The following is a 14,207-nucleotide window of genomic DNA, read 5'->3' as shown; positions in this document are numbered from 1 at the left end:
CTGTTTTACTTGTCTCCAGGTATTTTCTTGGTGTACTTAATTGACCTACATTTGTCCACCTCAAAAATTAAATACTCTCCTTCAGCACACTCTGTGATTAAATCTCTACTTCCCAAAAATGAGATTATGAATTGTCAATGGTAATGATCAGAATTAGCCAAGAGGCTTATGAGATAAAATAAATTTTAAGGATTTATTGAAGTAATAACAATTACATGGTTAAAAACTCATTATATGTGTGAGTAGATATGTGTATGAGTGTGTGTGTGTGTGTGTGTGTGTGTGTGTGTAAATACATTAATGCTGAAGGAGAAGATTATTTAGACCCATGTTCAAAATAAGTTGTCAGGTTCATTGAGTCAAGTCAAAATTGGGTCAAGATCATCCTGATTTATTCCTATTATCACTGAGTTTAAGTCTGGTTTTCCTTGTTTATTTTAGGAGTTTATTCTTGCAGCTGCTAACTTGCTTAACTTTTGCTAAGCTAACTTCTTTCCAGACAAAAGGTATTTCAGCACATTTTACAGACATGTTCTAAGGACATGGCTGAACCGTTTCATACCAGTGTGCTCCCATGAAGAGTTCTGCTTAGTTGCATCACATGTGAGCATGTTAGACTGTGTGGACACGGACAAGTGCCCGGGAAGTGAGAATGTTGAGCCTCCGGTGTAGAGTACAGAATCTCTGGGTTCTAGTTTATACTCCTCTCTTCTGGAAAAATTATTTAAGCAAAGGGACTTGAGATGTAAATGGTGTTCATATAATAACTTTTAAAGTTTCTGAACTCGGTTTGTACATAACAAATGAACGACGAGGCCATTCTTCCTAGTGGGTAAAGCACGTGCCCTGGAGTCAGCGAAGCCAGGTGCCAGCCCAGCTCTGCCTCTCAGAGCCACGTGAGCTCAGGAGGTGACCCACTAGGGTCTGTTCCCTCAGCTGCTGTGCCCACCTCACAGGGAGCATTCAGAGAATTCCAAGAAAATCTACATAAAACTCTGAGAGGGGTGCCTGGCACAGAGTGATGCTTAATAAAGATTAGTTCCTACAAACATAGGGCTGGGAGCAAATTGGGAAAGCACAAGTGAAGGGAGATCTAAGTTCACATGTTTAGACAGGGGTAGAGCTGGTAAGGGCCCTTTATTAGACCCAGGCAAGACTCGCTTCATGGATCTCCCATAAAAAGTGCCAGGCACCATTTTCAGCCTGGCACAAGCAAGCATTAGAAACAGAAATTGAGTGATTCGGAAGATCAGGCACTGAGCAGGCTTTCTGAAGAGAAGATAAGCAGAAGCCATGGGGACTGTGGTTGGGTGTCAGTTTTTAAATACAAGGTAAAGAATCACAACTAACATGTCATTCAGTGAATAGCCACCATGCAAACCCAGCAGAAGAGGGGCCTTATACACTAGGTCTTGGCTAGTGGCATTAGTACTCAGCTGAGCAGCAAAGAAAAATAGAAGCAACTTCAGGGCACTGATAAAGCCATAATTTTAAGTATTCCAACTTTGGTTCCAGTGATGTGGTACGACTCGAAAAACCCGAGTTGGAAGAACAAAGAATCAAGCTCATTGTGAGGATCAATGCTGACAAAAACCAACTGAAAACTATTGAGGAGAAAATCCTGAGAATGCTCTTTACATCTGAAGGAAATATTCTGGACAATGAAGAACTTATTGACACACTCCAGGATTCGAAGGCAAGTAAAATATTTTTAGTATTTATAGAAAGTGTGTTGCTTCAGAAGTTACAAATGTCTCTTTTGAGGGTCCTTACAAAGTCTTTTACAGCAAGAATGGCAGCCACACCTGGGCTGCCTGGGTAGCTCAACACACTTTATAGAAAGTGTGTTGCTTCAGAAGTTACAAATGTCTCTTTTGAGGGTCCTTACAAAGTCTTTTACAGCAAGAATGGCGGCCACACCTGGGCTGCCTGGGTAGTTCAAGAGTGAGCCCAGCTGGCAGGACCTTTCACACCACAGTGGAAGAGGAGGTAAATTGTAGACAATTGCTCCTCTTGTCTTGTCGGCATTTTTTTTAAGATTTTATTTATTTATTCAACAGACAGAGATTACAGGTAGGCAGAGAGGCAGGCAGAGAGAGACGGGAGGAAGCAGGATCCGCGTGGAGCAGAGAGCCCGATGCAGGGCTCGATCCCAGGACTCTGGGATCATGACCTGAGCCGAAGACAGAGGTTTTAACCCACCGATTCACCCAAGCGCCTCATTGACTGCATTTTTTAAATCAAGCATGTAATGTAAAGAACTGGGACAGGATACAAGTTGAAAGGAAAAGCAGTTTTAGTCATACTAATATCACCTCCTTCAGGAAGCCTCCTTGGTATGCCCAGCTGGAATTAATCTCCTCCTTGGAACACCTGTAGCAACTTACCTGACCCTCTTACAACCCTTGACATTGTTTACCTTATGTCACCATTATCCAATCCCATGTCTTAAATCTCATGTTAGCCTCGTGTTAGTTCAATTCGTTGTTGAGTCTGTGACTAGCTCCGCTTGAGATACCTCCGCCAAGGGCTAACCATGGTGCCTTGTACATAACTGGTGCTCAGTAAAAATGTCAACGATAGTACAATAAAGTTAAACACATAATCTTGTACTAAATTGTTTCTCATTCAAACAATTTTAAAAGTATACTGGGAATACAGCCTAGAAAATGATTTTCATCCATTCATGAGAAACAGAAAGTAATTTACTAAAAAAAACAAAAACAAAAACAAAAAAAAACACCTCTTTGATATGGAGTACAGAAGGTTATATTCTTTACCTTTCATTGACATCAAAAATGATACTTCTTTATAGCCTACAGTTCTTGAGATCTCAGCATTTAAACAATAATTCTGGGTCTCCCATTTCTTTTCTCTCTCCACTTGTTTGTCAGTCTCTTTATCCTCTTTCCATTCATTCTTCCTTGGTTTTTAGCTTCTGGAAGTTGATGGTTAACTCATCTATTATTATTATATTTTATCAAAACCTTACATATGGGCCACCTGGGTGGCACAGTTGGTTAAGCGTCTGACTCTTGGTTTCATCTGAAGTCATGATCTCAGGGTCATGGGAGCCCCACTCTGGGCTCCACACTTAGCACAGAGTCTGCTTCAGATTCTCTCTCTCTCTCTCTTCCTCTCTCACTCTGCTTCTCTTGCTCATGCTCTCTAAACAAACAAACAAAGCTTTACATGCAAATCACTTAAGGAATGAAATATTTGTACAAGGTTTGCTATAGCATTCCCTGCCTTCTCTCTGCCCACCACCACCACCACTACCACTAATGACTTCCTCCATAAAACAACTATGTTCATCTTTTTTGTTTTGATTATTTGGGGTTTGACATCTTTTCTCTAAATCAGAGACTCATATTGCTACTTTCTGAGTTTTTCTTTTATACATTCACTGTTGTCTATACTTTTATCACTCACATACATACATACACACAAACACACACACCCTCTTTCCATCCCCTAGCCTGCCACTGTACTCATATCCCGAATACAGTTAAACATCCAGTGTTTACATTACCTGGAAGTATGAAGATCTGGGTGCAAGTATTTTAGGGGGCTGAGGACAGGAGAAGAGCTAGGGTGTCAGCATCCATTGTGCATACATTTACCTAATCTCTTTGTTTTCATTATGGTACCCGTTCCTCAACTGTCCCTGTCTTCCTTCCATCAAAAAAATCCTCTCTTTTAATTTCCCCAGGGATGAAACAAGTTTTTCAGTCAGGGTGGGGAAAGGACATCCCCTGACTGGTGGGGAGATGACTTGGGAGTCTATAAACCAATTATTATTTTAGGTCCTTCCCACTTCCAGTGGGATGCCACTAATTCTTAAGCCTTTGAAGAGGATTCTACTTTACACATTGGGTCACTTTTGGCTTTCTCCTTGGCCAGCTTTGGAATCTATTTTCCTGGATCTGCTAAGTCATTACCACTCTACTCTCTGCTTTCCAGTTCTCAAAATTTTATTGATATTTCCTCTTCCACTCTTCCTATCTTTGTGGGTTTGCACTGTTTTTAAAAATCCCTTTACTATAATTGTATCATGATGTCAGCAGGGCATAAGATAGATACATGTGTTCTGACTGCCTTCTTTCTCTGTAAGCGGGTTTCGGTGTCTGCAGGTAGTTGCCTTAAAGATATTCTTTCTGGGACGCCTGGGTGGCTCAGTTGGTTAAGCAGCTGCCTTTGGCTCAGGTCATGATCCCAGCATCCTGGGATGGAGTCCCACATTGGGCTCCTTGCTTGGCAGGGAGCCTGCTTCTCCCTCTGCCTCTGCCTGCCATTCTGTCTGCCTGTGCTTGCTCTCTCTCCCTCTCTCTCTCTGACAAATAAATAAAATCTTTAAAAAAAAAAAAAAAAAGATATCCTTTCTATCCGGTGGTAATAGGACTGATTATTCCTGGCCTGTATTTCCTGCCACTTCCTGCCTATACTTTGTACTCCCTTAAACTCCCAGAACCCTCATTTTATTTTTTTAATTATCTCTACCCCTAACATGGGGCTTGAACCCACAACCCTAAAATCAAGAGCCACATGCTCCCCTGACTAAGCCTGACAGGTGCCCTCATTTTAAAATATATGTCATATTCCCTAATCATTGCTGAGGTCTCAAGTCTCTTGGGCATAATATCTGTAAGTAGTTACTAAGCTCAACTGAGATATATAGTATAGTGTTCTCTGGCAAAAAGAAGAAAGTAGTCCACTTTGTTTTCTCTTTAGCCCTGGATTCTTCATTATCAGGGACTTGGGGTCCTCCAAAGAATAAAGAATTGTTTGCAGGTGGGTCTCGTTGGTCCAACTACTCCCATATCAACTTCCTTTTTCCTACTCATATGTAAATGCTTTAGTTGAGTCCAGTATTGAGACTAAGGTCTTCCACTCAACTCTACCCTCTTTTGTCCCCTTAGACTTCTATGTGGTCAATACAGAGAGTTTGAGCCTTTGATTTTCCTGGAAAAAATCTCTGAGTCCCCCCCTTCCCTCTCTTGGAGGACAGGGGTTGACAGTCTAGAACTTAGCCCCTAGCCACAACTTAGCCACAAGCCTGAATTAAGATGTGTTGTTAGTGTAAAATGCATACCAGATTTCAAAGATTTAATCCAAAAAAAAAAGTTAAAAATCTCAGTAATTTTTTTATAGTTACGTTAAAAATCTCAGTAATTTTTAAATGGATTATATGCTAATACAAAAAACATATATTGGATTCTATTGGGCTGAATAAAATTATTGTTGAATTTAATTTCACTTGTTTACTTTCAATAAACTGAGAAAAGATAGAATTATATATGTGGCTCACATTATGTTTCTATTGGGCAGTGGGGTCTGACCCCCTTTGAGCTCTCCTTTCAATAGAGCCAATACCGAACAGCAGTGCCCACAGTGATTTTTCATGGCCCCTGCCCTAGACCCTTTGACTTTCTAGAAACAAACTCCCAACCCAGGAATATCTAATTGAAAGAAATGGGGGTTGGGAGAAGAGGACAGACAGGCAGCAATATAGAGAGACAAGGGAGCCAGAGAAGGGAACCTTAGAAAGCCCATTGGCCAAAAGGCTCCCCAGAACCACTAACCGAAAACAGAAAACCAAAAGAACAGCAAAGACCTTGCAACTATCTCCAACAACAGCCACAACCCTTCACAAACAAACCCTATCCCCAGGTTGCCCTTTGTCTACACCTGGGAACAGTAGGGAAAGAAAGAGCATCTTAGTCTTCCTTGTTACTCCAGAGTAGAACGTGATACCACTTCCTGCACCCTCTCTCCACCCTCCTCTTTGGGGCAGTTTTGCGGATGCCCCTTCTCGCTTCATACCTTCTTCCATTATGCGAACCCTATATGATGTGAGCACTGTTCACGGGGACATCAGGGAGCAACTGGGAGTGCTGTGTTAGTGCTTTCCTTCCAGAAATCACTCAGAGTCAAGTCTCAGGGAAGTGCTGTTCCTGCTTGTCAGGGCTTCTTGTGACACCTGTTCCTGTCTGCCTGTTCCATGTTCTGGAAGGAAAAAGGTGTCACTCATACAGAAGGCCATGGAGTCCTGAGATTCGGTTGTTCTATCTGGGGACCTCCTCATTATGATAATCGCTAATTCACTGTATCCTGATTTCTTTCCTAGACCTAATTGGATATACTCCAAAGCTCCTACAATCTTTCTTCTTTCTAAAGGAATCCTTAAGAACTTGTTTTCATATCTTTATTCAGATCACTTCTGGTGCCATTAAAGTCAGACTAAAGGAAGCCGAGTCCACTGAGATGATGATCAATGTCGCTCGTGAGAAGTACCGCCCAGTAGCCACTCAAGGCTCCGTCATGTACTTTGTTATTGCGAGCCTCTCAGAAATAGATCCTATGTACCAGTATTCGTTAAAATACTTTAAACAGGTAAGTGTGTTGTTTTGTCAGTGAACTTTATTTCTTTGGTTTCCCTTTAAACCCCATTGAGTTACTTTTGCCTTAGACAGTTCGTGAGTCTAGTTATCAAGTAAGACCCCCTAGGAGTTCGGAATTACCTGTCCAAGAGCGCCTCCATCTTCCATGTGTTCTCAACACTCAGGTGTCCAGTATGCACAGAAAACTACAGAGGAAGAAAAGAAAGATTTTCTTTTGGCTTCCTTGGCTACCTAGCTTGTTGGTTTTCCTTCTTGCCTGCCTTTCTTTTTTCAAGAGCCACAGTTCCATGCTGTTTGTTTATACCATCTCTACCATACCCCAACTTCCTTTCCACTGTTAGATTTTTCTGTGCTGTATCTCAAGTCTCTGACAGCATTGACCTTAAGCAAATTGGTTTCTGCATCTTTTATCCCCCAGAACTTTCTATACAATAGGCTATCCCAACCCCTCACCACACCTCCCCAACTATTTTTAGACAAATCATACATGCCCTGCTCTCCTGTCCTTGGTTCCTTCCCACTCCCCACATATTACAGTGAGACTTGATTTTGCACAGTCTCTCTTCTTCATCTCATATTCACTGTTGAATCTCATCAGATTTCTTGTGAGTAGGATACTTTCACCTCCCCTTTGTGGCAGCAGCCCATCTCTCCCAAGAGCAAATGCAATGTCACAAAGCTTCAGCAAGCAGTGTCAATTTACCTGAAGATTTCCAGGGGAGACAGCGAGTTTGCATCACTCCTTATACAGCAGAACTTACTGAGCACCCCCAGTAGCACGCTCCGTTCACCACAAGGTTTCTCTCAGCTACCAGTGGTGTCAAGGTTCGCCATGCTTTATTTTAGCACTAAGCATCACATCTTCACGGGATTTTGAACTCCTTTGCTTCTTGTTAGGTTGTTAAAGAAAGCTCAGTCCTCTTTTCTTCTAAGTGTGTTAAAAAACACCTCCATTTCCCTTTGTCAACCCAACTTTGGGGAGAATTAACAAGGGCTTTCCCTTAAATTGTGGAGAAAATTCTAACACATTGGTCCCACAACCTAACAATGATCTTGGGGGAGAGCCCTTATGTCTCTCACCCCAAAATGATTATCAAATCCAAGTTAAGGACATGAAAAAACCGGTGGTGCCAGCTCCCCTCTATTTTCCTGCGTTCCGCCTCACATCAAGATGATACTTTCTGAATACTGTCAAGAGTTCAGCAGTGGTTCATTTCTGAAAAATGGGGAGAGGAAAGGGAAAGCAGAAAATAAATATCACTTACCAATCTGGGGATGAATTCTAGACATTTTCATAGTACAGTAACCTCTCCTGTGCTGCTGTTTACCCACTGACTACAGGGCCCGGAAGCGAAGGAGTGAGGAGCAGGGATTTTTTTTTTTTTTCCTCCACAGAAATTGAATTAAGTCAGAGACATTGATAGTGCTCTCTTTCCCACAGTTGTTCAATACAACAATTGAAACTTCTCTAAAGACAGATGATCTGCAGCAGCGCTTGGAAATACTGCTGGAACAAACTCTTCTAACTGCTTATGTCAATGTTTCAAGAGGACTTTTTGAACAACATAAGCTCATCTATAGCTTTATGCTCTGTGTTGAGATCATGCGTCAGCAAGAAAACTTAACTGATGCTGAATGGAATTTCTTCCTCCGGGGTTCTGCAGGATTAGAAAAGGTACCTATCTCATGTTTGGATTGTAAATGTTATTCTAGATAGGGCCCACAAGGACCTACCAGTGGTCTGCAATGGCTGAAGGTGATACGTTTGGCCATGTGGCCCAGCGGGGCAGGCTCTGGGGCCCAGGGGCCAGGCTGTCACTTAGCTCTATCTCCAGTAGCTGGGCAAGGTTAGTAAATGTAGCCTCTTTAGGCAGCACTGTCCTCATCTATACAAAAGGGATGTCGGGAGTAACCAATGGGCTAGTAGATGTGAGCATGTTTTGAAAAGTTGACCATCTTACAAACATGAAGAGTTAAAATTCAATCAGTGTTGTAATTCACAGACTTGGCAATACTGTTTGGGAGATCATGACTCCCTCTTGCCTGGACACATCTTTCATTATAAAGCACAGGAACTAATATGACTAAACTGCCGCCTTCACGAATACTGCAATATGAGCTCTCCTGCAGTTTCCTTCTTTGTGTTCATCCTTTTGTCGAACTTGCCCCAGCCGCTTAAACTAGTCTACCTCACCCACACACCAAAAATTGGGTAGCCCACAGAAGTGAGCAACAGCCCCCCCAACTCTTACCTACAGTTCCAGCTTAGCCCCACTTTAGATGCCCATCTTGAGCCCCGTCTTCGGTCTCTGCAGACGCCACTATTTGAGCCTCTGCATATCACTGAGAGGTTGGACTTCATGCCTTTTTTATTTAACTCTCAGTGCCCTATGTTCCCAGGACAAGCCCAGACAGGACCTCTCCTCCAGACATCCTTTCTTCCCAATCCCCGCCCATCTCGCACATGTGCATATTCTATTAATCCTTGCTTAAAGCAATCTTAACTTCATAATCACAATTCACACTTCAAAGAGCTTGCTATGTGTTTTAATTTTTTAAAAAATTTTTATTTATCTATTTGATGGACAGATCACAAGTAGGCAGAAAGAGAGAGAGAGAGGAGGAAGCAGGCTCCCCACTGAGTAGAGAGCCCTATGTGGGGCTCAATCCCAGGACCCTGGGATCATAACCTGAGTAGAAGAATGAGGTTTTAACCCACTGAGCCACCCAGGTGCCCCTTGCTATGTGTTTAATAGAGTTTAACAGCTCATTTATCTCTCTCAGTATTTTTCTTATGTGAGTTTCTAATTTTATCTCTAGCCTGCAGATAGACAATTAGGCACAGAGATTAAATAACTTTTTGTGTTCACATACTTAATAGGGTTTGGTGCCAGTGCTGGAACCCTCAAGTCAGTCTGTAGAGCCTGCCTCCTACCCACTTCACTCTGTTGCTGACTATTAGTGGGTCACTCAGCCAGGCTCTTCCCAGTGCTTTATCCTCCTTCTCACAGCATTCTGTTAACGGCCTTATTTACAGTTTTCTCAAGCAGATGCTTGAAGATGTTAAAGAACTTTCCAGAATCAGATAACTAACGCATGACAGAAACTGATTCAAGCCTGAGCTTCCAAAGCCCATGAGCGTTCCAGTACTACCTGCTACTTCTCATGAGCCACATATTTTGAAAAGAAATGTAAAATATGTTTTAAATGCCATCAAACAAAAAACTTAGAAATAATCTTAAGATACTTCTCAAATTTTTTATTAAACCTTCTTTTCTTCTATCACAAGGAAATTGGAATGATTCTTGGCTAATTTTTTTAATAAATATGTTTGGAAGGTATCTTTTATCTAGTTACTTTATTTAGTTACTAATATCTTAATACTGGTATTTTCCATTTTTATCCTAATGCTACATAGCAACAGAATCAACAGAATAGAAAAGCAAACTGCATCATCATCGTAGTAGACACAGAAAAAACATTTGACAAAAACCGACACCTTTTCATCATAAAGACACTCAACAAACTATAAATAGAAGAGAACTCCCTCACCTAGATAAAGGGCACGGACACAAATCCACAGTAATAACATACTTAGTGGTGAAAGCCTGGGTGCATTCTCTGTAGGATAAGAAACAAGACTACCATGTCTGTTCTAACCATTTCTTTTCAGCATTGCACTGGAGATCCTTGCTAGCTCAATTAGGCAAGAAAATGAAATAAAAGACATCCAGATGAGACAGGAAGAAGTATCTCTATTTGCAGAGGAGAAGACTTTGTGTATAGAAAATACTAAGGGACCTACTAAAAAATAATTGAAGTATTAGAATTAGTAAATGAGTTCAACAAGTTCGCAGTATACAAGATCATTATACAAAATTAATTTGTATTTCTCACAGATGCTTGCAAGGGACAATATGAAAATACAATTAAGAAAAAATCCATTAACAAAAAAAAAATCCATTTACAATGGCAGTAGAAAGAATGAAATACATAGAAAGAAATTTAACAAAAGAAGCTCAAACTCATACTCTGAAATCTACAAAACATGTTGAAAGATATTTGAGGACCTAAATAAGTGGGGGGAAAAATCCCACAAACATGGATTAGAGGCTTAGTACTGTTAGGATGGCAATACTGCCCAAAGTGGTCTACAGACTCAGTGAAATCCCCATCAGAATCCCAGCTGACTTCTTTGTAGAAATCAGAGAGTTTAAAGTTCATATGAAATAGCAAAGGATCTAGATCTCAAAACTCACTACAAAGCAGCAATAGCCAAGACCGTATGATACTAGCACAAAGACAAATGGATAAATGAAACCAAATATGAAAGTCTAGAAATAAAAGCATGTGTCTATAGTCAACCAATTTTTTATAAGATTGCCAAAACAATTCATTGGGAACAGTAGTCTTTTTAACAAATGGTGGGGGCCAGCTGGGCCAAATGCAAAACAGTAAAACTAGATCCTTATATCACACCATATATAACTTAAAATGTATCAAAAGCCTAAATATAAGAGCTAAAGCTCTTGTTAGAGCACATGGGAAGAAGTGCTCATGATTGCATGTTTTACGATGGATCCTTAGATATGATACCAAAAGCATGAGCAACAAAAGAAAAAAATAGATAAATTGGACTTTATAAAAAATAAAAAATAAGCATGCTTTTGTTTTAAAGAAAACTTAAGAAAATGAAAAGACAATGCACAGAATGGGAGAAAATATTTGCAAATCATATCCGAGAAAGGATTTGTATCAGGAATATATAAAGAACCCTTATAACTCCACAATAAAAAGACAAATGACCCAATTTAAAAATAAACAAAGCTCCTGTATAAATATTTCTCCAAAGAAGATATACATAAGCACATGAAAAGATGTTCAACATCATTATTCATCAGGGAAATGCAAATAAAACCTTAAGGAGATAGCATTCATCCCTACTAGAATGGCTAGAATCAAAAAGATAATAACCATCGGTGAGGATGTGGAGAAATCAGTCCCGTCATAAACTGCTGACTAGAGCAAACAATGCTGCAGCTACTTTGGAAAATGGTCTGGCAGCTCCACAAGCAAAATACAGTATTTCTATATCACCCAGCAATTCAACTCCTGGGTGTGTATCAGAGAGAAATGAAAACATGTCCACAAAAAGGAGACAAGATGGCGAGGAAGTAGGAGGAGGCGCCGTTTCAACCTGTACCCTAAAGTGAGCTGATTACCTACCAAATAACTCCGATCACTCATGAAATCAGCCTGAGATCAGAATTATACACGTCTGGATCTCTACAGGGGCAGAAGACGCGTGGGCAGGTAAAGTGGAGTGGGAACTTTGGACTGATATCAGAAGATAAACAAAAGGGGGAGGGAGCCACCAGAGGCGACCAATTAGAAAGTAATATCCCTAATACGAGAGTGAAAACATGTCCATCCAAAAATTTGGACATTAATATCCTAGCAGCATTATTCATAGTAACCAACAAGGTGGAAACAACCCCAATGTCCATCAACTGATGAGTGAATAAACAAAATGTTGTCTGCTCATCACAATAGAATATTATTCAACCATAAAGAGGAATGAAGTACTGATACGTATCACAACGTGAGTAAACCTTCAAAACATTAAACCAAGCAAAAGCAGGCAGTCACAAAAGACTATGTATTATGAAATTTGATCTATATGATGTTTCCAGAATAGACACATCTGTAGAGACAGAAAGCAGTTTAGTAGTTGTTTATGCTCGGGGCATGGGAAGATAGGAGGATAGGAGCTAAAGAATATCTGGGGGTTTCTTTGAGGAGAGGAAATGTTCTAAAATTCACTGTATTGATGGTTGTACCAGTCTATGAATTTACTAAAAGACATTGGATTGTATGCTTTAAATGGATGAATTACATGGTATGTGAATTGTATCTCAGTAAATCTACTTAAAAATGTAGTATAGAACCTCGGCCAAATATTCAGGAAATTTTCAAGGGATTCGTTTCAGCCTGTGATCCCAGCTGTTTCTCTCTTCATGGGAAAAAAAACAGAAGACTGTTTGGAGGGTGGAAAGAGACTGGAGTGATGAGTTGGGGCACAGGCTAGAAGTCAGCTTCACACATTTAATGTTAACCCTTCACCAGATGAACTGCTTTCCACAAATGTCACCCTGGAAAGCCTTCACCAGCTGCACTTCTGAGCAAAGGCCTACAGGTAGAACTGGTTCAACATCCTTTCCGTCTCACCCTATCTAGTTCCTTGTCCTAGGCAAATAGTTATTTTTAACATGCTGTTGGAGCTTGCTTTTTCACTGAGACAAGGAGAAAACCTATTTTGTGGCTGTCTTTGTGAATTATTACTCATTTTCTTTCTGTCTTCTAATAGGAACGCCCACCCAAGCCTGACGTTCCCTGGCTGCATCCTGCCATGTGGTTTGCATGCTGTGACTTAGAAGAATTGTTTGGAGTTTTTGAAGGACTCACACAATATATACTGTTACATCCTATTTCTATACGAATAGGTAATATGTCAAAAAGGATATGCTGTGGGGAATTGTAAACAAGCTTGTAAATCCTGACTTTGATGTCTCCCTTAATCTCTTCTTCTATATCAATATTTTTCACTAGGAAATTTCTTCATTATTAAGAAAATGTGAACTACTTGCTTTCCCAATTGAATGCTTGAGTTGAATGCTTAGCCCATGAATTTCTAAGATTTTATATTTACTGTTATCTTCATTTTAAGGGGATATACTTACTTCAAAGAATTACCTTAGCTGCATCCCATGGGTTTTCTGGTTGTTGTTTTGTTTTTTAACTTTTCACTGAAGGATTACATACATATGGAAAAGTACACAAATCAAAATGGTACAATTGGGGCATCTGTGTGGCTCAGCTGGTTAAGCATCCAACTCGATCTCAGTTTATGAGCCACCACCCAAATCAGAAACTAGAATAATACCAGCCTCCCAGAATCCTCTCCATCACAGGACCCTTCTCCTCTTCCTCAGAGGTAGTACTCTGAATTATAACATTCAATGTTAATTTTACCCCAAAGTTTTAATTTTAATATGTAGCCCTGTCAGTTCTTTTTTTTTTTTTTTTTTTTTTTTGTAGCCCTGTCAGTTCTAAAAGTACACTTTTAGTTTGAAAACATTTAGGATTTGGGGGAACTCTTTTTATTGTTTATAATTTATAATTAAATTATAAATATAATTATATCATAATTGTTATGGAAATTATACTCATGGGTTGCATGAAATGGATTCTTTGTAATTTTTTTAAGGTTTTATTTATTTGTCAGAGAGAGAGAACTTGTATGCAAGCACAAGCAGGGGGACTGATAGGCAGAGGGAGAAGCAGGCTCCCTGCTGCTGAGCAGGAAGTCTGATGCAGGACTTGATCCCAGAACCCTGAGATCATGACCTGAACTGAAGGCAGATGCTTAACCCACTGAGCTACCCAGGCATCTCTCTTCGTAATTTATTTAGATTTCAGACTTCATATAATGTTCCATGTGTGTTTTCTTAAAAAGAAGAGCCCATATGTGACCTTTAGCTCAAACTTATTGTGGTATTTATTTTATTAATGTTTATTATACTTGATCTGTCAGTTTCTTTTTTTTTTTTAATTTATTAGACTTTATTTTTTAGAGTAGTTTTAGGTTTGCAAAAAAAGTGAATAAGAAGTCCCATATACCTGCCTCAGTTTCCTCTATTATTAACATCTTTTTTTTTTTTAATTTTTTATTTTTTATAAACATATATTTTTATCCCCAGGGGTACAGGTCTGTGAATCACCAGGTTTACACACTTCACAACACTC

General features: G+C 40.0%; 1 protein-coding gene across 1 annotated transcript in view; it reads left to right on the top strand.

Moving 5' to 3' along the window:
* DNAH6 (dynein axonemal heavy chain 6) overlaps positions 1–14,207 on the top strand; it is a 227,255-nt gene that overhangs the window by 144,186 nt on the left and 68,862 nt on the right. The window contains exons 59-62 of the mRNA XM_059405712.1: positions 1,516–1,696; positions 6,214–6,393; positions 7,843–8,076; positions 12,769–12,904. Coding sequence (XP_059261695.1) covers positions 1,516–1,696; positions 6,214–6,393; positions 7,843–8,076; positions 12,769–12,904 — 731 coding nt within the window. The remainder of the gene's footprint in view (positions 1–1,515; positions 1,697–6,213; positions 6,394–7,842; positions 8,077–12,768; positions 12,905–14,207) is intronic.

The sequence above is a fragment of the Mustela nigripes genome, chromosome 7 (assembly GCF_022355385.1).
Source record: "Mustela nigripes isolate SB6536 chromosome 7, MUSNIG.SB6536, whole genome shotgun sequence".
Lineage (NCBI taxonomy): Eukaryota > Metazoa > Chordata > Mammalia > Carnivora > Mustelidae > Mustela > Mustela nigripes.
Note: the sequence above shows the minus strand (reverse complement) of the source record. Positions and strands in the feature narration are given on the sequence as shown.